Raw genomic sequence first — 25,374 nt, 5'->3', positions numbered from 1 at the left:
CTTCAGACGGGCCGTCACATGTGCCTTCCGGAGCAGGGGGACCTTGCGGGCACTGCAGGATTGCAATCCGTTATGTCGTAATGTGTTACCAATGGTTTTCGTGGTGACAGTGGTCCCAGCTGCCTTGAGATCATTGACAAGTTCCCCCCTTGTAGTTGTAGGCTGATTTCTAACCTTCCTCATGATCAAGGATACCCCACGAGGTGAGATTTTGCGTGGAGCCCCAGATCTTTGTCGATTGACAGTCATTTTGTACTTCTTCCATTTTCTTACTATGGCACCAACAGTTGTCTCCTTCTCGCCCAGCGTCTTACTGATGGTTTTGTAGCCCATTCCAGCCTTGTGCAGGTGTATTATCTTGTCCCTGACATCCTTAGACAGCTCCTTGCTCTTGGCCATTTTGTAGAGGTTAGAGTCTGACTGATTCACTGAGTCTGTGGACAGGTGTCTTTCATACAGGTGACCATTGCCGACAGCTGTCTGTCATGCAGGTAACGAGTTGATTTGGAGCATCTACCTGGTCTGTAGGGGCCAGATCTCTTACTGGTTGGTGGGGGATCAAATACTTATTTCCCTCTGCAGAATGCAAATAAATTCATATACTTTCCACAATGTGATTTTCCGGATTTAATTTGTGATGTGCTATCTCTCACTGTTACCAATAACCTACCCTTCAATTATGGGCTGCTCATGTCTTTGTCAGTGGGCAAACTTACAAAATCAGCAAGGGATCAAATACTTATTTCCACCACTGTACGTCTCCCGTGGATTTCTATTCCCTAAGTGCATCACTTTGCATTTCTTGGCATTGAATTTTAATTTTTGCCAAATGTGTACTACTAACCCTATTATATAACTTATACAATATGCCTTTCTAAGTAACTCTACCTCTCCAACCCTTCCTCTTTTTTTATATATATTTTTTTCTTTGCATTCAAATAGTGCTCAGTGGATGGTGACTATCCAAGAAATGTAGGTGGAATGCCAGTTGTGAGCAATAATGGGATCAATGATAGAGACACTCCCTCCACTCAGTCTTTTTTTTATCGATGGGGGGACCCAATCTTCCGGGAGACCAGCCTCAGCTCCCGTCGAAATCCAACCGAGGACGCCGCAAATTGCGGGGTCAGAAAGAATAGTGTACAACCTATCTGAAAAAGTTCTTACATCTTCTGAAATGGAAGTCCTTGAGTTGGGATTGTCGTTTGTCCCTTTTAGAAATTATGACGCTTTCTCCAATCGTCAGTATTTGTATAAGTTTTTCAGAAAATTAAAATTGAAAGCATATTTTGGCAATGAAACATCTGATACACAGTTGATGGAAACTGCTACTTTTACTAGTAAATATCATCTGCCTTCCACTTGGATGCCGCCGAGCCCTCCCGATGCGGTGATAGAAACATTTCAAAAATTGGTATTGCAGGATGTAGATGATATGGAACGGAAGAAACGATACTCTCCGAATAATTTGACTAAGGTGCAATTATTAGCCCTTAAGCAATTACAACATGATACTAGTATCATTATCTTAAAAGCTGACTAGGGCAGAGGAGTTGTTGTGCAGGACACCAGCAAGTATAGAGCGGAAGCAGGGCGTCAATTAAGTGATCAGGATTTTTATATCCTTTTGGATATGGACCCCACTAAACAAAATCAGCTGGAAATTAAAGCACTTCTACAGGAGGCTAATGAGAAAGGTGTGATTTCTAGCAAGGAATTTCAATATCTGTATGTTGCCAGTCCTAGAATGCCTCAAATCCGCTTTGTCCCTAAGATACATAAAAGATTGGTGGATCCTCCTGGGCGTCCAATTGTGTCCTGTACCAACTCTTTAAATGAACCCTTGTCTCAGTTTTTGGACTTTCATTTGCAGCCAGCGATGACTAATATCCCTTCGGGGATTCAACACACTTTATCAGGATGTTGCAAGATTTGTCCAGCACTGAAGGCCCGATAATTTTGGCATCCATGGATGTGCGATCATTATATACAATGATACCCCAGGATCAAGCCCTCCAGCTTATTGACCAACAATTACGGATGATGGACTATTCACATGGGAAAATACAACTGATGAACCATATGGCACGGCAGGTTATATCAAACAATTTTTCAATTTGAAGATCGATATCTGCAGAAACGAGGGGTCGCCATGGGCGCGACGGTGGCTCCCACTGTTGCGTGTATGTACATGGCACGTTTTGAACAGCTGTTTGTGTACCCTTCCCGATATGCCACCCATATTTTGCTATGGAAGAGATTCATCGACAACGTGATTTTGATTTGGTCAGCAGGAATGGAAGAATTGCAGCAATTTATTCAATTTCTTAGTAACTGTGATCCTAACATCAGTTTTGAAACTAATATATCATATAATCATGTCACATTTTTGAACATATCCATTGACTGGTACCAGGGCCAATTTTATACTGAGGTGTATCGTAAGCCAACCGATACGAATACCATCTTGCATTATAGAAGCTTTCATTCGAAAGCACAGAAGGACGGAATACCAATGGGGCAGTTTTTACGATTGAGAAGATTGTGTCACTCAAGGGAAGCATTTGACAGGCATGCAGCACATTTACACCGTAGGCTTACAAACAGAGGGTACCCTGGGAAGGTACTTAGAAAAGCATACAAACAAGCTAGAAGAGTTTCACAACAATGGTTAAAATACCCACGAAATTTTAAACACAGCCAGGAAGACCAGATTGTATGTGTATTACCGTTCTCCACAGAGGCCAAGTATGTTAAGAAATTATTCGTAAACACTGGCCGATTTTGATGTTACATGATGTACCCAGGCACATTTGTTTTGCACACACTAGAGCCCGTAATCTAGCGGAAATATTTAAGAGGAGATATGAGCAAGATTGTCCTGATAATCAGGAAGGCCACAGTCGATGTGGCCCATTGTGTATATTGCAGATATGCTCTGGTTGCGACAGCTATTGAGAATCCGATTACGGGGAAGGATTTCGTGTTAAAACACTCTACGAATTGTGAAACAGCTCCTGTAGTGTATGGCATATGTTGCCCATGTAAAAAATGGTATATTGGTCAAACAAAAAGGAGAATAAAAGATCGCATTGCAGAGCATATAAGCAATCTACGGGTACGAAAATTTGAAGCTCCACTGGTTTCGCACTGGGTGGAGCTCAAACACGAAATACGGGATGTATCCTTTGTAATAATATATCAACTACCTAGTACCTTCAGTGGGGACGTGATGTCTGCGTTGATTCAAAGGGAACAGCGCTTTATTTTTCAGTGGCGCACGGTAATCCCGTCAGGTCTTAACAAAGAGATTGATTGGTGGGCTTTGTCCCACCTATCGGGGATTTAAATTTGTGAAAGGCAGTATGGGTGTACCTATTACGCATGTACCGGCGTTCTGGCCGTTGGAAGGAGAGGAGTGCAAGCGGTTCCTGCCTGAAGGTAGCCATTAGGAGATATATATAATGAAAATATTTTAAATTATTTTTCAGTGAGATAGCAGTGTATATATGTTTAATAAGGAAGTGATAATAGCATTCGTAGTGGGATTTAGGTTTTAGTTACACTATATTTTGTTTATGTTTATAGAATGGTGTTCCCCTGAAGACGCTATGGCGAAACATGCTCGCATGTAGGGCACCAACGATGGATGACAACCGGGAACTGGTTTAGTGAACTCCAGATTTTTTTTGATTTATATCACTGCACCATTTAAAGTGACAGAGCATTTCTAGGGAGTGGGAACACTCTGTTAGATATTAAGATAAGTGGCTTTACGATTTTGGGAGTATATGAATAATATACAAAAGAATAACATACAGAAGAGGGTATATTCATTACACTAGAAGCAAGACATCATACAAGATAGGTAGGAGGTGGTGTGCAATGATGTACCGAAAGGAAAACATTATATATGGCTGCTAGTCAGTCTAGAAATGTTTTTCCAGTCACTGAGCACTATTTGAATGCAAAGAAAAAAATATATATAAAAAAAGAGGAAGGGTTGGAGAGGTAGAGTTACTTAGAAAGGCATATTGTATAAGTTATAAAAATAGAAAGGGTTAGTAGTACACATTTGGCAAAAAATAAAAAAAAAACCCTGAAGGGACATTTATACCCCAGAAGTGGTAACTATTGAATTTTAATTGCCAGACCTTAGACCATTGTTCTAGCTTCTTCAGATCCTTTTTCATGTTTTCCACTCCCTCCGGGGTGTCCACTCTGTTACAGATCTTAGTATCATCCGCAAATAGGCAAACTTTACCTTCTAACCCTTCGGCAAGGTCACTTACAAATATATTGAACAGAATCGGCCCCAGCATCGATCCTTGAGGCACTCCACTACTCACCTTTCCCTCCTCCGAGCTAACTCCATTCACCACCACCCTCTGGCGTCTGTCTGTCAACCAGTTCACCACTTTAGGTCCTATCTTCAGCCCATCCAGTTTATTTAAAAGCCTCCTGTGGGGAACCGTGTCAAAAGCTTTGCTGAAATCTAAGTAGATTACGTCCATAGCTCGTCCCTGATTCAATTCTCCTGTCACCCAATCAAAAAACTCAATGAGATTCGTTTGGCACGATTTCCCTTTGGTAAAACCATGTTGTCTGGGATCTTGCAACTTATTGGCTTCCAGGAAATTCACTATCCTTTCCTTCAGCATCGCTTCCATTACTTTTCCAATAACCGAAGTGAGGCTTACCAGCCTGTAGTTTCCAGCTACTTCCCTATCACCACTTTTGTGAAGAAGGACCACCTCCTCCATTCTCCATTAAACAAATCTTTAAGAGGACCCGCCAGAACCTCTCTGAGCTCCCTTAATATCCTGGGGTGGATCCTGTCCGGTCCCATGGCTTTGTCCACCTTTAGCTTTACAAGTTGTTCATACACACTCTCTTCTGTAAATGATGCTGTATCCACTCCATTTTCATTTGTACTTTTTCCAGTCCATCGCGGTCCTGCTCCAGGATTTTCTTCTGTGAAAACAGAACAAAAGTATCTATTTAGCAAATTTGCTTTTTCTTCATCACTATCTACTTAGTGGTTCGCAGTATCTTTTAGTCTCACAATTCCCTTTTTACTCAGTCATTCTCCTTTCACTAATATACCTGAAGAAATTTTTGTCACCCCTCCTTACATTTCTAGCCATTTGTTCTTCCGCTTGTGCTTTCGCCAGACGTATCTCTCTCTTGGCTTCTTTCAGTTTCCTCCGGTATTCCTTCCCGTGTTCCTGTTCTTGAGTTTGTGTATTTCTGGAACGCCAACTCTTTAGCCTTTATTTTCTCAGCCACTTGTTTGGAGAACCATCTCGGTTTCCTTTTTCTCTTGCTTTTATTTACTTTCCTTACATAAAGGTTTGTGGCCCTATTTATAGCTTCTTTCAGCCTGGACCACTGTCCTTCCACTTCTTGTACTTCCTCCCAGCCCATCAGCTCCTTCCTCAGGTATTCCCCCATTTTAGTAAAGTCAGCACGCTTGAAATCCAGGACTTTGAGTTTTGAGTGGCTGCCCTCCACTACAGCAGTCATATCAAACCAAACCGTTTGATGGTCACTGCTGCCCAGGTGGGCACCCACTCGGACATTTGACACGCTATCCCCATTTGTAAGCACCAGATCCAGCGTTGCTCCCTCACTCGTGGGTTCCTTCACCATTTGTCTGAGCAAAACACTTTGGAAAGCATCCACGATCTGTCTACTTCTCTCTGATTCTGCCGATGGAACCTTCCAATCTACATCTGGCAGATTGAAATCTCCCAGCAACAGCACCTCCCTCTTCTTTCCTAACTTTTGAATATCCGCGATCAGATCCCTATCTAGTTCCTCCAGTTGTGTCGGGGGTCTGTAGACAACACCCACGTGGACTGAGGTTCTATCATCTCTTTTTAAGGTGATCCATATCGCTTCTTCTTTTCCCCAGGTCCCTGTCATTTCAGTCGCCGTGATATCATTTCTCACATACAGCGCTACTCCTCCACCTTTACGACCCTCTCTATCCTTCCTAAATAGATTATAGCCTGGTATGTTTGCATCCCATTCATGGAAACCATTTAGCCACGTCTCTGTGATTGCAACAATGTCTAAGTCTGCCTCCACCATCAGGGCTTGAAGGTCATGAACTTTATTGCTTAGACTGCGAGCATTTGTGGTCATCGCATTCCATCTACATTTCCTGGTATGTGTTTTAACATTAGTGGTTTGGGGGTGTCTTAACCCTTTGGGTACCTTCCTATCTTTTTGTTCCACCTTCATTCCTTTTTCTTCTGCATCCGTTCTATTTTCAGGAATATCACAGTGCTGTAATGGTGCAAAAAAATTCTGTAGGGGCAACACTTGTGAGGGCGGATGCTTGTGTGTCACATAACGAACTCTGCCTGAGCCTACTGTGAACCATCTATTTTTAGGTGGTTTTATCCTTTGAGGCAGTGGTGTGAATTTGGTTTGATTGAGCAGTATGATTTTGTGGAGTCTTTGAAGCTGCTTTAAGTGCATCTAATTCCTCCTTTAGTTTACTAAGCTCCTGTTTTAAACTAGTGAGCTGATGACATATAGGACAAGCTTTTAGTGTCCAGATGATTGGCCTTGAAACTAAAGCACCACAATTATTACAGAGAATAAGAGTCATCCTGATTTATTTGGTATGAATAGGTATGCTATGATGGGGTTAAGAGTAAGCAAGATTTACTTTACTCTTAAGCCACACAGGCAGAGAGATTTGTATTTGGGTGGAGTTAATTTGTGATAAGTAGTGTATTTAGGAAAGCTATTTAGGAAGTGGAAGTCTTGGGGTGGGGGGGTTAAAGTTTAAAACGTGTGGAATGTGTTTGTTGTAAAACCTCTCTCTAGAATTGTATTAAGCCACTTATCTACACAGCTGGTTAGGATAAGGGGAAGACAAGGTTACAAAATGCACCAGAAATGTCCAAAAGCACAGTTTTAGAGTAGGAAAATCCAGGAAGAAAGCCAGAGGGTGGGTCGCAGATGCGGCCACTAAGTCCAATTGTGTTCTCTCCCCTTCAAGGGTTCTATACTGTTTGGGGAAGAGCTTGATAAGTTAGTACGCGGTCTTGGGGATGCTAAGGTTCAGTGTCTGCCAGAGATGCATCCCAGAACAGGTGGTCGAGGGCTATCGGGCCGTGGTTGTCTGCGAGATGCTCGGCGGTACAGGTCGGGTAGGGCCAATAGTGCACCTAGAGGGCGATTTTTTCAGCGTACGCAGCCTTTCGTGGAGGCTGCCGGGGAGGTCGGGATGCATCTTCGGTGGGTTCCGCCTCAGTGCGTGCCTCGCAATGAAGGTGTGCGGATCCAGCCTCTGGTTCGCGTGGGTGCTCGTCTACGTCAGTTTTACCAGAGGTGGACCCACATCACGTCGGATCAGTGGGTGCTCGAAGTGGTGCGCGACGGGTATGCCCTAGAGATCGATGGCCCTCTTCCCGATTTTTTTTCTGGGATCTCCATGTTGCTCTCGTCTCAAGGCCAGGGCAATTCACCAAACCCTCCTTCGGTTGATCAATCTGGGTGCTGTGGTTCCTGTACCCACCTCAGAGAGGTTGTTACTCGATTTATTTCGTGGTTCCCAAGGAGGGTTCCTTCCGGCCTACTTTAGATCTAAAAAAGGTCAACGGGGCGCTGAAGGCTCCCTCCTTCCGGATGGAGACTTTGCGTTCGATCATCGTAGCAGTTCAGTTGGGAAAGTTTGTTTTATTGGATCTGACAGACGCCTATCTACATATTCCCATCCGGGCAGCGCATCAGCGTTTTCTTCTTTTTGCGGTCTTTGAAAATGCTGTCCTATTTTGTGCTCTGCCGTTCGGTCTTGCGACAGCGCCTCGCACCTTTTCCAAGGTTATGGTGGTCGTAGCGGCGGCATTGAGGAAGCAAGGAATCTGATTCGAGCCAAGTCAAGGCAGGAGAGTGTAGAGGCAACCGAGAGAGTGGTGAGTTTCTTGGAGTCACTTGGTTGGGTGGTGAACGTGGACAAGAGTCACCTAGTTCCGTCGCAGTCCCTGGAATATCTGGGAGTTCGTTTCGACACGTTGAAGGGGCGGGTGGTTCTGCCGTCAGCTCGGATTGTCAAGATGCAAGCTCTGATTCGTCAGCTTTGCTCCAAGAGACTTCCTTCAGCTCGTTCTTATCTGCAGGTATAGGGTCTCATGGCAGCGTCGATAGAAGTAGCTCCGTGGGTCCGGACTCACATGCGGCAGTTACAGTCGTTCCTGCTGGATCGCTGGTCTCCTCAGACTCAAGACTTGGAGGAGAGACTCTTTTTGCCGGATGCTCCCTGCCTCAGCCTTCAGTGGTGGCTTCACACGCTGAATCTGGAGAAGGGCACGCCCTTGGATCCTCCGGACTGGATTGTTCTCACCATGGATGCCAGTCTGGGAGGTTGGGGGGCCCACTGCCTCGGACAGGTGGTCCAGGGCCGTTGGTCGTCGGAGAAGGCCGGATCGTCCATCAATCGTCTGGAAATGCGGGCGATTCGTTTCTCTCTCCAGGCTCTTCAATATCTTCTGGGCAGCAAAGCAGTCTGGGTTCTGTCCAACAATGCCACGGCCATTGCATGTGTCAATCGGCATTGGGAGGAAGTTCATCTGCAGTGTCTCTCAGCAGGTCACGTGGCCGGCGTGGACAACATGAGCGCGGATTTTCTGAGCAGACACACATTGGACCCCGGAGAGTGGTTGCTTCGTCGTCTGGTGATGGAGTGGGGTCTGCCTGTGATGGACATAAGTACAAAAGTAATGCCATACTGGGAAAAGACTAAAGGCCCATCGAGCCCAGCATCCTGTCCACGACAGCGGCCAATCCAGGCCAAGGGCACCTGGCGAGCTTCCCAAATGTACAAACATTCTATACATGTTATTCCCAAAATTGTGGATTTTTCCCAAGTCCATTTAGTAGCGGTCTATGGACTTGTCCGTTAGGAAACCGTCCAAACCCTCTTTAAAATCTGCCAAGCTAACCGCCTTCACCAAGTTCTCCGGCACGAATTCCAGAGTTTAATTACGCGTTGGGTGAAGAAACATTCTCTCCTGTTTGTTTTAAATGTACTACACTGTAGTTTCATCGCATGCCCCCTAGTCCTAGTATTTTTGGAAAGCGTGAACAGACGCTTCACCCACCTGTTCCACTCCACTCATTATTTTATATACCTCTATCATGTCTCCCCTCAGCCGTCTCTTCTCCAAGCTGAAAAGCCCTAGCCTCCTTAGTCTTTCTTCATAGGGAAGTTGTCTCATCCTCACTATCATTTTCGTCGCCCTTCGCTGCACCTTTTCCAATTCCACTATATCTTTCTTGAGATGCGGCGACCAGAATTGGACACAATACTCAAAATGCGGTCGTACCATGGAGCGATACAACAGCATTATAACATCCTCACACCTGTTTTCTATACCCTTCCTAATAATACCCAACATTCTATTCGCTTTCCTAGCCGCAGCAGCACACTGAGCAGAAAGTTTCAGTGTATTATCAACGATGACACCCAGATCCCTTTCTTGGTCCGTAACACCTAATGTGGAACCTTGCATGACGTAGCTATAATTCGGGTTCTTTTTTCCCCCACATGCCTCACCTTGCACTTGCTCACATTAAACATCATCTGCCATTTAGCCGCCCAGTCTCCCAGTCTCGAAAGGTCCTTCTGTAATTTTTCACAATCCTCTCGCGAGTTAACTTTGAATAACTTTGTGTCATCAGCAAATTTAATTACCTCGCTAGTTACTCCCATCTCTAAATCATTTATAAATATATTAAATAGCAGTGGTCCCTGCACTGATCCCTGAGGAACCCCACTAACTACCCTTCTCCATTGTGAATACTGCCCATTTAACCCCACTCTCTGTTTCCTATCCTTCAACCAGTTTTTAATCCACAATAGGACATTACCTCCTATCCCATGACCCTCCAATTTCCTCTGTAGCCTTTCATGAGGCACCTTGTCAAACACCTTTTGAAAATCCAGATACACAATATCAACCGGCTCCCCTTTGTCCACATATTTGTTTACTCCTTCAAGGAATTGAAATAAATTGGTCAGGCAAGATTTCCCCACACTAAAGCCGTGCTGACTTGGTCTCTGTAATCCATGTCCTCGGATGTGCTCTGTAATTTTGTTTTTAATAGCCTCTACCATTTTCCCCCGGCACCGACGTCAGACTTACCGGTCTATAATTTCCCGGATCTCCCCTGGAACCTTTTTTTAAAAAATCGGTGTTACATTGGCCACCCTCCAATCTTCCGGTACCACACTCGATTTTAAGGATAAATTGCATATCACTAACAGTAGCTCCGCAAGTTCATTTTTCAGTTCTATCAGTAATCTAAGATAAATACCATTCGGTCCAGGTAATTTGCTACTCTTCAGTTTGCCGAACTGCCCCATTACGTCCTCCAGGTTTACCGTGAATTCAGTAAGTTTCTCCGACTCGTCCGCTTGAAATACCATTTCCGACACCGATATCACACCCAAATCTTCCTCGGTGAAGACCTAAGCAAAGAATGCCAATGCTCAGGTGCCAAAATTTTTCAGCCGTCGTTGGGATCCGCGGTTCGAGGGGGTCGACACCCTGGTGCTTCCATGGCCTCCTCTACAGCTGTTGTACGTGTTTCCTCCTTGGGCCCTGGTAGGTCGTGTAGTTCAGAGAATAGAGCGGCACTTAGGCACGGTGATTCTGGTAGCTCCGAATTGGCCTCGTCAGCCGTGGTATGGAGATCTATTGCGTCTGGCAGTTCGGGGTCCGCTGCCTCTGCAGGAGTCAGTGATAGTTCAAGGCCCCATAGTGATGTCCGATCCTTCTCCGTTCTCGCTTTCGGCTTGGCTCTTGAGAGGAACAGGTTGCCGAAGAAAGGGTTTTCGTTCAGAGTAATTGATACTATGTTGCTATGAGGTAAACGGTCCACCTCCGTCGCTTACGTCCACGAGTGGCGAATTTTGAAAATTGGTATTAGGAGCATTCTTATTCTCCTTGTCACATTTCGGTTTCGGAAGTGCTAGAAATTTTTGCAAGATGGTGTGGATAGAAGTCTCGCTCTTTCCTCTTTACAGGTGGTGGGCTTTGGCTTGTTTCCGGGGGAAGGTACAGGGTGTATCCTTGGCTCTTCTCTGGACGTGGTTCGTTTTTTTGCGGGGCGTGAAGTTGATTCGTCCGCCGCAGCGTCAGGTGGTTCCTCCATGGGATTTGAATCTGGTGTTGGAGGGTTTCCCCCTTTGAGCCGTTGGTTTCAAGTACTTTTAAGGATCTCACTATGAATTTCAGATGGTGTTTTTGGTGGCTATTGCTTCGGCTCGGGAGTTGCAGGCTTTGTCTTGTCGTGCTCCTTTTTTGACTTTTTCTAAAGAAAAAGTGTCCCTGAAACCTGTTCCTTCCTTTTTGCCTAAGGTGGTTTCATCTTTTCATGTGGATCAGGACATTTCTTTGCCGGTTTTGGGCGATAGGTCGAGAGATTCGACTCAACGCTGTTTAGCTAAATTGGATGTTCGTCGAGCTTTGCATTTTTACTTGACAAGGACTCAAGTGTTTTGGGCCTCTGATAGGTTGTATGTGTTGTATAGGGGACCTAAGAAGGGTGCTGCAGCTTCTAAAGCAACGATATCCAGATGGTTGAAAAGGCAGCTTCTTCGGCATACTTGCTCAAGGGGCGTGAAGTGCCTTTGACACTTAAGGAACATTCTACTCAGGGGGTGGCTTCCTCCTGGGCTGAAAGTAGTTTGATTCCTCCTCAAGATATTTGCAGAGCGGCTGTCTGGTCCTCTCTGCATTCTTTTGTGAAGCATTATAGGATTGATGTGCAGGCTAGAGAGGATGCAATTTTTGGTGCGGCAGTTCTGACTTCTGGTTTTCGGGGTTGCCGCCCTTACATTATTTACTGCTTTGGTACTTCAAGCGTCTTGACCGGTCTGGAGGATCGCTGAGGAAGGTGAAATTAGGCCTTATCTACTAATTTTCTTTCCTCTAGACCCTCCAGACCGGTCAAGAACCCACCCGGTATGTTTTAGTCTAGTGTGGTTTGCAGACTGGTTTGGGTTTGTGCCTCAGGGTTGCTGTGGCTGATAGGTCTTTAGTTCTGGACTTCTCGTTTTTTTTGAAGTTCAGTGGTAATAGCCTCTGTGTTGTCAGGGGCGGACCGCAACGCTTTGGCGTTCGGTCGACAGAAGCACATTCGTGCCTGTTTTGAGTTCTGAGTACAGGGTTCTATGTATTCGTTTTATGTGTTTGATTGTTCTTTTCTGCTTTGTTACTGATTTACTGGCTGCTTGGGGGTTGGCAGGTGGCTTATACATTGTTACAGTTTTAGTGTTCTCAGTCTCCCTCTGCTGGTAGGAGTGCATAACCCAAGCATCTTGACAGGTCTGGAGGGCTAGAGGAAAAAAAAATTAGCAGGTAAAGCCTAATTTCACCTTCATCGAAGTGCTAAAACATGAACTCTTAGCTTCACAGACCATGCTCCTACAACAAAATCAGTCAGACAAGCCTGTCTTCAAATCAGACTTTTAATTTAACAAAAGACATAAGAAAAAAGGGGTACAGATTTATAAAATCTATCCTGTAAGATCCATGAGTACAAACTTTAAACAGTGAACATTGCTCACACATGTTAAAAACGTCAGCAATTTGCAAATACAATTTATTTTAAAATTGATTGTCCAAAGACACTTGCCTTTTTCCTTTGCCAAAAAACAACTCTTTGTTACGTCATATATTTATAGGTTTTTTTTTTAAATTTTGTGTTTAAGGCAGTTATACACTGCAGATGTGTTTTGCAGCTGGAGCTCTCTCTCTAGCCTTCACCCCCTCTGAACTGCTGCTGGATTTATTTTAAAACTCAACAGCCTGCTACAGGAAATATGAGCTGCTGTGCACTGCACCGTGATTCTGCCCCTATAAAATTAACCCCCTGGCTTCCATTTTTGCCAGGAATTGGTTTGTATAAAATAAAAACTCTTCCAGCAACTGGACAGCCATTGTGCCTCTTTCCTAAGCTGTCAGACCATATACCAAACATTCCAAATTACAATAAAAAATAAAGCAAACCATTGAGATGTCTTGTGGTAAAACATGTACAAAAGAAAAGTCTTTCAAGAAGCTTTCTTAGGCCACAGCAGACCAACTTTTGTTAAATACTTTCCACATGTATGTCATTTCTCCTTTACTGGAACTTAGATAGCACAGCCCAGCTCAGGATCCCAAGTCTGCTACAGCCTGCAAGTAAGATTTAAAAAAAAAAAAAAAAAATAAAAATAAAAAGAGGCCCTCAAATCCTTCATCAGATAACTGAAGTGTGCTATAAAAAAGGCCTGAACTGGGGGTGGGAGGAAATGCGCAAATAATTAACTAATTAAAAAAAGAACTACAAATCAATGCTCAAAGAATTTTATGTAAAAATCACACTATTATATTGAAAGTAGGGGGAAAGAACACCCCTTGCACATGTGCGCCAAAGTTCTGGGGTAAGCGCGGCTGTTATGTGCATGCCCAGACAAAAATGGAAGTGCCAGCACACATCAGTGCTTCTTCTGTGAGGCTCATATTGAGGCTCTAATATTACTAGCGCATGGAATTTTCACAAGATTCAAGGTACAGAAAAACAGACAGGGATGTGCGCTTTTACTTTCAGTTTTGTGAGACACATGTATGTTTGTTAATTCCCATCTGTCTTTAAAATCTGCCAGAGCCTCTTCCGCTTCTGAAAGAAGACAAAACAAGCAGTTCAACCTGAAAAATTGACTAAAAATCCTCTCCTGAAAACCTTCAACACTGTCCCTGGACTTTGCGAAGACTTTTCAGCATTATAGGCCATCATTTCCTTCTATGCACTACAGCATTCCCATCTGTGCATTATGAAGGAATAGTTACTGACCTCATTAGCATCATTTAAATACGATTCAATACAATTTGCAACCATCTTCACCACACTTAACACTGGCACTTAAGCCTTCTAAGCATTGGGCACAAAACAATGTGCGTGCGAACCCGGCAACCACAGCTTTACACTTGTGGTAGCTTTGAGCATTGGGAAGTTCTTACTGAGCAACAGTCCAGGGGGCCTAGCAGGATCTTATTAGTGAAACAAAAGAACAGATATTGCAGCAGCATGACACTAAAGCAAAGAGAAAATAGCTCTGAAGTATTATTTCCCCTCCCTCCCCCTTTTATCACACTATATTACATTATGTATCTGCAAGGGACTTCCCCTCCCTCTCAACTGAAGTCATTTAATACTGCTGTAACCCACCCAGCACATCTGCTTGTGGGAACAGATAGGCAGTCAGGGTACTGCAGACCCCAAAACTGCAATTCAGATGTAAGCTACTAGCATTATTACGCTTAAAAAAATAGTAAACAGCCAAAGTAGATGAACATCATATTCCAATATATTCTAAAAACAGAGTAGGTATTATTTAAATAGATATCTATATCCATATGTATCATATATTAAACTCTTTTACCAAGAGAAGTTACAGTCAGCTCCTACATAGAAGAAATGTGGTGCTCAGCAAGGGCAGCAGGGGTGGGGAAGAGAGAGAGACTGGGTGCAAATAAAGAGGTTCTGGACATCACAAACCAAAAGTATTCCTAGAGGCCTGATAAATGAAACCCTAAGCCTCATTGTTTGAGAGTCCCTCACAAATAGGGTGGCTTCTATTTCTGCTGCCATAAATTCATGGGAAATCCTGCTAGTAACTGCAGCAACCCTGTTCATCTCTAGTTTGCATGAAGCACGCGCTTCTCCACATAAATCCAGGCATCGCAGTTTCTACATCTAGGCATAAGGTTGAGCCTGTCCAGGAACAAAAAAATGTCATCCCAGCACCATTCCCTTTTAATAGATCCATGGAGTCAACTGTAGCCAGGCTAAAACCATGGTTCCACATAGCACTCCGCCAGATGATGTGAAGCACATGGCAAGAGAGGAAAGGGGGTCAGAGAATGTTCATCTTACACTTTAACATCTTCCTTCTTTTTGACCCCAATAGATGTCTTGTAAAGAAACCCCCAGGCTCCAACACAAGTAATGTGCATGGTCTACATTGCTTCACACTGCTGTGCACCTCTGTCACATACACTAAAGGGGTAGGGTGAGAGTCCCCAAACCCCGTCCCTGAAGTTCTTTGGTATGAATTAAAAATAAAATATATATATATATACGTATATAATGGCTGTCCTGCAAACCAGAGGCAATAGATTCCTTAAGAGTTTCTTCAATGTCTTTTCTAGTTTTTTTCGCCTTACTTCTTACAGAGTCCCAAGGACATGAAAAGATGAAAAGTTCAGAACAGCTCTCCATGCTTCTGCAAACCCCTGTTCTCTCACCTGTAATCAGGATGAGCTGGTCAACCCTCCCTACTGAGAAAAAGGGTACAGGGAGGGGGGGTCTTGCCACTTACGAAGTGACACCTCGACTTACCCCCAAGTTTTTCAGGGCATCTTGCTCGACACTCATCGCTGGAAGGGGCGTCTGACTTTCTTTTTCCGTTTGGATCTGGCATCCACTTTGGTTGCACTGTCCGACTTTGGTGGGGTGGGGAAAGCAGTATCTGGGGAGCTTTGCTGGGAGGTGGTGTTTAAAAAGTCACCATTAGGCATGGGTCCTGGAGATCCCTGAAAGATTCGACTGAAGAGGTCTTGGAGGTCAGCAGCAGAAGGAGAGCTTCTCTCTGATGATGTCCTGGCAGAAAAGAAAAAGTAGATAAAAGAACACTACAGATCTGTTAAAGAGAGGAGGCAAAAATAAAAAAATTTTCAGCCTGCAACACCTGCATTGCTTTTAATCTCTGGTGTCAAAACTATGAAAAAAAAAAAAAAAGAAATGTAGAAGACAAAAAAAAAAAAGGACATGGCAGTATAATTCACCAAATAAAGCCCCTCTTCAAAGGTGTACCAACCTCTGCCGTCCTGTGGCCCTGGAGTTTCTTGAGCCAAAGGAGATGTGGTAAGGGACGCGATGAGTGTCCGGAGTGATGCCAATGTGCTGGCAGCCAGCCCACTCTGAGAGAAATGCAGTGTTAGAAACAGTAAGCTACAAGGAAAGGGAAACAGCATACTATAGTGTCAGCTGCAAACTCAGTTCTATAAAGAAATTTCCCTATGCTGAGGCAGGAGGATCAAACCCTGCCAGACACAAGATTTGAAACTCAAGACTCAGGCACGGTAAAAGGGCTAATCAGGGAAGAACATAATTACCCAGGTACCTGCCACAAAAAGGGGTTGGAGTGAGGAGGAAGAAAAACCTATTTCCCTGTTATTTACTTTAGATACCTGTGATATCATAGACCTTTCCATCCATCATTGCAAAGTATGTGATCTTGAATCCCAGCATGCTGGATTCAGCCCAGAAATTCCCCTCCTCTGCAGGGTGCATCTTGCTGCACTTGGCACAGTAGCGGGCATGGAGGGCATCACGGTCCATTTCAAATCTCCTAGGATTCAAAAAGAATTCAAACCCCTTCAAACAGCTATCCCCACAGGCAACCAACTCATTTACATCCCATACCATCTCCAAATCTGGATGGGTTACAACATTACATACACAATCAAGCAATATTGTTACAACACCACATACACAAAAACAAGTACACAAGTTTTAATAAAAAAAAAAAAAAAAAAAACAACAACAAAACAAACCCTACTGTTTATACTAATCTCTAAGTTGAGAAATTTTGGACTTCAAAATCCCATCACTAAACCAGGGTCGTCTAACTTTAATAGCACTCTTGCTATTGCTAGCTTCATGGAAGTACAGTGAACAGAATCTGGCTATGCTGAAGTTAACTTTAGACGATACAGCCAGTGCTTTATATGTCCGAGTGCGGGAAAATTCAAGGCGAGCTTGAACAGTGTTCAAATTAAAGAGGTTTGGAAGGAGGTGTGTAAGTGAAACTGGAGAGTGATAAAAATAAATAGTAGTGATTGTTTAAAATCTGTAAATGTTCTGGCTGGTTCAAAGTTTGATCTGAGCATGTACATAGAGGAGGGCATGTCTGCAGGGAAATGTGCAAGACAATTATTAGCACACAGGTAAAAGTCAAAGAGGAAGTTTAGGTGAAACAGTGCTGAAAGAGTTGGTGAGTGGCATTGATTAAAAAAAAAAAAACCACCACCACCAAGAGTGTGTGTGGTGTTGACAAATACTGATTCCTGAATACAACATTCTCTTTGGATAGGAAGGGCAAGTGACTTGTGAAAATATATTTTGCTTTAATGAACTTGCCAAAGTTTTGGGTGAGAGATTTATCAGTGAGAGATAAATATATAAATCCTCACGTACTGAAATCTGATGATTTAGCTGTTTTAAGTCTGTTTTGATCCTATTTAAATCTGTGAAGCTGTGGAAAGGGGGAGGGGTGGGTTTGAGAGAGGCAGGGAATATGGTGGAGAACAGGAAGCAATAAGAGACCCAGCCTCAATTTATATAGGGGTCATAGCATTTTTGGTCATTTTTAGTCCTAAAAATGCCCTTGATTTATAAAGGAGTATATACTACAATATAAACAAAAAAAAAAAACAAACAAAAAAAACATTTAACATCTAAAAGTGCTGTCAAACATTCTATCAGTAGTCTTGTCTGGGGAAAGCTTGTTCAAATAATGTTTATGGAGGCTGAATTAGAGGACCAAGGGGTGGGTGTGGGTAGTGGGGGAAGATGCTGGCCCCAAGCTGCACAGAATTTTTGTTTCCCCCCCCCCCCCCCCCCAGGACACCATCTCCTGTTTTCTTCTTTTGGTGCCCAAGGGCTGGGCTGTTTTTAAATTGGTGGTGACCCGAAAATTTGCTGCTGCTGTGTGATTTAGGAACAAATTTAAATGGCTATTTACATATGAAGGATAATGACCTTCTCACTAAAGCGCATAACTGTGTACTTGTGAGAAAAAATTAATGATACTGGGGTGGGAGAGTGATAGAAAAAAGGGTCAATGTATTAACAGCTCTGGCAAACATTCTAACACATAGTAAATGCTGGCACATGTAGTCTGCCCAACAAGGTAACCAGAAATTAATCTGGCGCTCTGCACAGGTTCCGCTTCTTCATGATTTAAACACTCGTTTACTTAAGTGCTCATTTTCAAAGCAAATAGACTTACAAAGTCTTTGTAGTCTATGTGGTTTGAAAATGAGCCTCATAATCTGTTCCCCCCCCCCCCCCCCCAATCTGTTGGTCCTACTTCCCAACTAATGGAGTTGCTGTCAAAGACCTCACCAGCCTTGATCCTGATCTGTTTTAGCCATTGATGGAACCCAGACTGTAGAAGCCTGCCCAACATTGGTCTTAGAGAGACGTATGAGTGAAGAAACAACAAGGAAATGAAACTCTCAAAAAGCAGGGATCAAATTCCCTTACTTATTTTGAGCCTTAACCACCAATTATCCTAATTCTTTATCTTCTTGTTCCAAAATAAATTTCTCTAAGTATAACGAGTCAAAGAATATATACTGCTTTCCCTGCAGACGAGTCACATATTTGTAAAGAAAGTGCAAAAAGTAGTAGCCTCCTACGTTCTTGACTAATCCTTGTACACCTGGGAAAATCTGTATTGGTTGCCCCCCCCCCCCCCAAAAAAAAAAAACCAAACTTCTTATACTTAAAATAAATTTTGAAAACATCTTTTTCCACCAGAAAAGTCACTAGCAATGTCACTCGAGTAGTAATATCTTGAGAGTCTTCCAGGAAGGTGGTAACTTCGCCTGCTCCAAGGGCAGGCCTTAAATCTACCATGCCTCCTGGGAGACTCATTCCAGCCTTTGGCAAATTAGGAACTGGTGTTTGGAAACTACTGATTCAAAGCTAATGTTTTAAAAGGACGCTCTTTACCACTGGTGACCATGTCCCTTGAAAGAGGTCAAACGGAATGTGGAGAAGGGTCTTGAAATCTGAGGCAATTTATTGAAACTTTCTAGACAGAATGAAGGCAACTGTTAGGACAGTTTTCAAAGGAACTTGACAAGAACAGAAACAGACTTGAATGAATGTGACAATATGTGTTTAACAGCATTAAGTACAATTTACGTAGTATTGTAGCATGACTTGTATGGCATAAACTGTACACTACTGTAATATAGCAACATTAGTACTGTTAGCAACTAATAGCAACATATATAGCTGTCAATAGTCGCTAGTGGACATGTGATTTGGGAAGGGGGTGCAAGGATTACCTTGGATCAGTTAAAGGAGCATGGGAACAAAAACAAAAAAGAAAGTTAAGTGCCCCCAATTTAAAAGCATACTGCCAGATTCTATATATTGCAACTAAATCTAAGCGTATTCTATAACAACGTGCATATCTTAATTGGTTTAACAAGCCAGTGTTGTTAACAGCACTTAACAAGCAATAAGCACTGATTGGCAAGAATTAGAATTTATATGCATAACTCACTAAGCGTATGTTGTAATTCACCGCGCCTAAATTCTAATGCGCACATCCAAAAATGGGCATTTCCAAATTTGCATGAGTCGTTATAGAAAACGGTCCAGTACATGTTAACCTATGCGCAGGGATTTACGCCACGTTTTTGCTAGGATATGTAGGAGTATTTACCTGCGATCTTACCGTTGCTGGTCTGGGGCCTATACAAGCCTGAACCAGTCTGCTATAACAATAGGGATTTTTCAGCCTGTGGCCTGAATACATCTGTAACCATCAGAAACCAGCTTTTCTACACAGGAAAATTACTGCCAGCCATACTAAGATAACTTCATACAAGGACATTTGTTGCAAACTAGCCCAGTTATCTACTGGGAAGACTGGAGGAGAGAGATACTGGAGATGGCTCCAGGAGTATGAGATCTGACAGGGAGGTTAGCATGCCATCTGATAAGTTTCTTTGCTATAACAAAAGCCTCTCTCACTTCATGACCATGAAGCTGGCTGAACATTATTACACCATCTGTGATTGGTCCACCATCTGACCTTTGGATGCCAATGTTGGACTGAAGAAGGGGAACAGAAAGGTATCCTGTAATAGCTTTTCTATATTAATTTTATAGAGGTTAGTGGTATCCATAGTCAGGCGTACTCCCAAATATCCAAAGGAGTCCTCCGCCCATTTTAACGGTAGTCATCCCTGCCAATCTCTAACTTGGTCTCCCTCCGCAAAGCTTCAGATTTCTCTAAATTTAGCTTAAAGCCAGAGAAATCGCCAAATTCTGCCATACTATCTAAGAGAGCTATCAGTGATGTCTCTGGGTGGATCACATGTGCCAATAAATTATCTGCGAAAGCTGCTATTTTGAAGGTTTCTGCGCCCATCTTATCTCCTTGCACATCAGGTGTCTGCTGGATGTTTCTAATCAGTGGGTCTAGTGTCAGGACAAATAATAAAGGCGACAGTGGGCATCCCTGCCTAGTTCCCTGATATATAGGAAAGGGAGGTGACAAAATATAATTAACCCACACCTGGGCTTGCGGGATCGCCTCCTGAAAAAACCCTTTTATGCCATATGTGTCTAGAGTTCCGAATAAGAAGTCCCATACCACCCTGTCGAATGCCTTTTCAGCATCAAAACTGACTAGTACCAATGGTATGGCTTGTGTGGACACCGCCTCTAATGTTGCCAATATCTCTCTCATTTTTTGTGATAGTTCGGCCCTGTACAAATCCCACCTGAGACTCCTCAATAATATCTGGCAGTAGCCGAGATAATCGGTTTGCTAATACTTTGGCGAATAATTTAGCCTCATAATTGAGTAACGATATTGGCCTATAAGATTCTGGCTTCTGTACGTCCCGCCCTGGTTTTGGAAGCACAATGATCTGAGCTGTTCTTAAGAAAATGGGAATTTGTTTCTCCTTCACTATCACATTAAACATTGATGTGATGGGTACTACTACTTCATCCCTCAACATCTTATAGAATTCTCCTCTATACCCATCTGGTCCCGGGGCCTTCCCCAAGGGACCCTGTTGTATAGCCCACGATACTTCACCTACCGTTATGGGAGCATTTAGCATGTCTAGGCTCTTTGTGTCTAATCGCGGGAGAGCTTGTCCATCCAAATACACCTCACTCTCAATAGGGGGTGGATCCGGAACAGCATATAACTGCCTATAATATTCTTGTAAAATTCTGTTGATTTGGACATCGTTATTTTCTAAAGTTTCATTAGCTGAGTACAAAGCGTTTATTTTATAGGGGCCTTGCCTAGGTTTTGCCAACATCCTTCCACTTTTATTAGCGTGTTTATATAGTTGATATCTATAGTAGACATAGCTTTTTTGGGCCCTGCTATGAAGCCTCTCATTCAAGGTTTGCTGCAATTCCAACAGTCAAGCTTTTAACCTGTCGTTATGATGGCGTCCATACTCATGCTGTACCTGTGTTACTTCCTTTTCTAAACGAAGCTGTTCCCACTCCCATGCCTTTTTTTGGTGACTTGTATAAGCGATAACCTCCCCCCGAAGTACGGCCTTGGCCATATCCCAATAGAGTATTGGAGTTGTCATGTGTGCCTGGTTAGTGTCTTGATACTGCTTATATTTTTAAGTATGAAATCTCTGAAACCCTGGTCTTTATATAGACGTATAGGAAACCTCCACTGGTATTGATCCGGGTTACTCTCTGAGGGCTCCCATATAGCCATCACCATAGCATGGTCTGATATTTTGATGGGTCCTATTTCTGCTACACGAATTTTTGTAAATAAAGGACGAGAGATAAAAATGTAGTCAATCCGCCACACATCCACCAGGTCCAGGAACTCACTTATCACTCCTATGCCTCTAGAGTCCATACTCGATCTCCTTTTCTCCCCCTGTGATCTGTCCAGTTTAAGATCTCCCACCGCATTGAAATCTCCTCCCACCAGCAGGGGGTTCCCTCAAAACTAGTTAAATGATGCAAAAGTTGTTTGTAAAACACCTTGCTATATGTGTTGGGAGCATACACATTACATATAAACTATTGGTTGGCGCTCTACAGTTAAGTGTGCCAATACAAATCTGCCCGCTTCATCAGCAACAATTTTGTGTGTAGTAATTTGAATCCCTTTCTTAATCGAAATTATGACCCCCGCTTTTTTGGCCTGTGCCAGAGATTCATAATATGAGCCAACCCACCAACGGCATAGTTTCTCATGTTCTTTGGCATTTAAGTGTGTTTCCTGAAGCAGTGCTATTGACACCTTCTGCTTAATGAAGTGCTTGAAGTATCTTCTGCCTTTTAAATCAGCGAAGAAATACCTCCCACATTCCATGTCACTACTTTATGGGTCGTCACTTGTTATCATTTAGCAAAGAATATGTTAACCGGATACCTTCACTGACTAGGCAAGGGGGGCATCTCAGCCTATACCCCCCCACTGCCTGTGGTGAAACAGAATTCTACATAGACATACATTCCATGTAGCTCTTACTGTGTCGCCTGCTGTCCCCTGTTCCCCTTTGACCACGAAGATCTTGCTCCTCAATGTACTCCCCTCTACCCGCCCCCTGTCTTCCCAACCTCCCCATATTCCTAGCAGCACCTATGGTGCACTACTTCTGTGCCCCCAATCCGGGATCCCAACCAGTCCAATGATGTATACTTATATGTCCCTTTCCCCCTTCCACCTTACAGGGTTCACAAACAGCATAACACCTATCAACATAACCTCAGAACTTAAATTTCAATTACAGATTATCACGAGTCTTCTCGCCTTTACTCCTCCTCCTCCAGTTGCGAAGATCACTCTAGGTTCCTTCTAGAGCCCTGTTCATATATTTCCGGATGTACTTGGCCTATCCTTCTCCAGCCGATCCACAAATGCTTGAGCAGCTTCTACAGTGTCACAGAACCGTACTGTACCATTATACTGGATTCTTAATTTAGCCGGGTACAATAGACTGAACCGGATCTGCATTTTATGTAGTCGCCCACAAACCGGCGAGTATTGTTTGCATTGGAGGGAGACTTTAGTAGAATAATCTTGAAAGCACAGTATCTTGTGCCCGTCTACCTCCAGCGTTTCCCCTTTCTGAAGGGCGGCTAATACGTCCATCTTGTGCGGATAATGGAGCAGTTTCAAAATGGCCACTCTAGGTCGTGCGTTGGTCTCCTTTCTTGGGCCCAGGCGATGTGCTCATTCTATTTTAAGTGGCCCCGTCATACTCTGATTAGGCAAAATCTTGGCGAGCCATGGTTCCAAAAACTCTCTCAGTTCCGCGTCCACTATTGATTCTGGTATTCCTACCAGCCGGAGATTGTTCCTGCGAGAACGATTCTCCAAATCATCCACTTTATCTTCTAGTGTAGAGACCATTTTTTGGAGATTTTTTTTTAATATAATTTCAAATTTACATCAAGGAAATACACTTGATATAGAAAGCATTATTTCAATTGAACAAAAAGAAATATATACAACAAATTATTTAAGTTGCTCAAGTCTTCAATTGACTTTGATGCCTCTTGCGAGGAAGTTTCCACTTCCCCCAGTCGCTGTTGGACCTCCTGGAACTCGTTAGTAAAAGTAGTGATTCTTTGATCCATTCCGTCAAGCTTGTCTATGATTTGTTGTAACTTGTGGCTCATGGTTTCTTCCACCGCCATTTTTACCTCTAACAATTTCTGAGGCCCAGGCAGAGCTCACCGAAGGTGATGACAGAGAACTTTTTTCCGCCATCTTTGTACCCCCGCTCTTATGTTTGTCCAAGTCTTTCTTGGAACTTCTAGTCGCCATGCAAGAGTACTGAGGGTATCTATGATCAGGTCAGCAGATTATGAATACTTTGTTCTGCCCCAGATTCTCAGCTGCTGGATTGAACTGTCCATATATTTATATTTTGCTGAGTAGTTTCAATGCTGTATAAATGCTCACGCGAGGCTGTTATATTTTAAATCCGACTCCCAATCAGTCAGTCAAAGACTCTGATCATTTGCAGGCAACTGCTTGTGCTGACGGTAGATCCCACCAAACTAGCAGCTTCTTCCACTTTTGTTAAGCGCTCCTGTGATCGTTTGCAAGGATGAATTCTGATGCAGTTATGCTGGCCGATTCGTGCCTCTCCTCCCCCATTCAAACGCTCATTCTGATACAAATGTGTTCTGCTGTCCCCCACTCGTGCGCCCACACTCCTCCTCACCTCATCCGCCTGCTCATACCTCCAATGCCATCACCCGCTCTGGGTCCCTCTGGTAAGCAGCACCCAAACCAGTCCCAGGGGATGGAGTCCTCCTCTGAAGTAGAGACCCGCACGGGAATGGGGTTCGCGGGAATTCTGCGGAACCCACGGGGTTCCCCGTGGGGAATGAAAGCAGCTCCTGCAGGGTTCCCATGAAAGTGTACACTGCACTTGCACCAGCCTCTCACCTACTAAACACCAAGTTCTTTGAGCGCCATCTCCTCCTCTTCCTCCTTGTTTTAACAGCACAGATGCGGAAAGTCTCTGTTAAGGAGGTGGTATGGTGACAGAATTGAAAAAGGCGTGGATGAACACAGAGGATCTCTAATTAGAAAATGGAAGTTATAAAAAACTTAATTGGCTGCATGTGTGTGGATGTGTCGAGTGACGCTTAGATGAAAACTCTGGCTGTAATGAATTAGGGATGATAAACTATAAACACAACAAGAGGTGATCTCCCTTTTTTTAATATACCTAATATCTAGAGGAATAGGAGAATCTATATATGAAAATATGTTTCTCAAGCTAAAACATTCATTGATTGAACACTGTACGTATTATAGAGGAAAAGGCCTCGAGAAGCCCCCAGCTCAATTTTTAGCTTTGGGGGCTGGACTGCTTCATCATTGGCCAAAAACCTCTTAAGATGATGAAGCAGTCCAGCCCCCAAAGCTAAAAATTGAGCTGGGGGCTTCTCGAGGCCTTTTCCTCTATAATACGTACAGTGTTCAAGCAATGAATATTGAACTAGGGATGATACCAGGCAGATTTGTATGGTCTGTCTCTCATATATGGCAATCTGGTTTAGGATGGGCTGGAAAAGGTTTAGACAGCAATTTTAGTGGCTGGAACATGAGGACAGTGCTGGACAGATTTTTATGGTCTATGCCCCACAAATGAGAAGACGAATAGGCTGGAGTGGACTTCAACGGCAATTCCAGCAATTGGAACATAAGGATAGTGCCAGGCGGACTTCTATGGTCTATGTACCAGAAATGCCAAGAAAGACCATAATCAAGTATATGTGTTCATTGTTGATTGAATCATGAATTCATAATGAGTGTGACTATTGGTTCAGGTCTTTATCTGCCATCACTTCTATGTTATTATTAATCCTTTCTGATCCCAGGCTGATGCGCAGATCTCAGCTCTGATACAGAAACAAGAATCATATCACCTGACCTACTGGCGCGTGCATACGATGATCTCTCAGCACACAGTGACAAGTCTTATATGTGTGCACCAGAGTGCTCCAAGTTCCACCTTCCGTTCCTTCCTTGCC

The 25,374-nt window shown here is 43.5% G+C and overlaps 1 protein-coding gene across 10 annotated transcripts in view; it reads right to left on the bottom strand.

Annotated features, from left to right (window-relative positions):
* DNAJC14 (DnaJ heat shock protein family (Hsp40) member C14) overlaps positions 1-25,374 on the bottom strand; it is a 51,172-nt gene that overhangs the window by 6,450 nt on the left and 19,348 nt on the right. For 7 of the 10 annotated variants that reach the window (XM_030196714.1, XM_030196717.1, XM_030196718.1 and 4 more), the window contains 3 exons: positions 16,260-16,420; positions 15,887-15,989; positions 12,478-15,669 (listed from right to left, as the gene is read on the bottom strand). In XM_030196714.1, the coding sequence (XP_030052574.1) occupies positions 15,441-15,669; positions 15,887-15,989; positions 16,260-16,420 (493 nt within the window). In that variant the 3' untranslated portion in view covers positions 12,478-15,440. Of the gene's footprint in view, positions 1-12,477; positions 15,670-15,886; positions 15,990-16,259; positions 16,421-25,374 lie in introns of those variants that run through there. The other 3 variants (XR_003941474.1, XM_030196723.1, XM_030196721.1) reach the window with 2 other exon arrangements.

Source organism: Microcaecilia unicolor, chromosome 3, assembly GCF_901765095.1.
Source record: "Microcaecilia unicolor chromosome 3, aMicUni1.1, whole genome shotgun sequence".
Lineage (NCBI taxonomy): Eukaryota > Metazoa > Chordata > Amphibia > Gymnophiona > Siphonopidae > Microcaecilia > Microcaecilia unicolor.
Note: the sequence above shows the minus strand (reverse complement) of the source record. Positions and strands in the feature narration are given on the sequence as shown.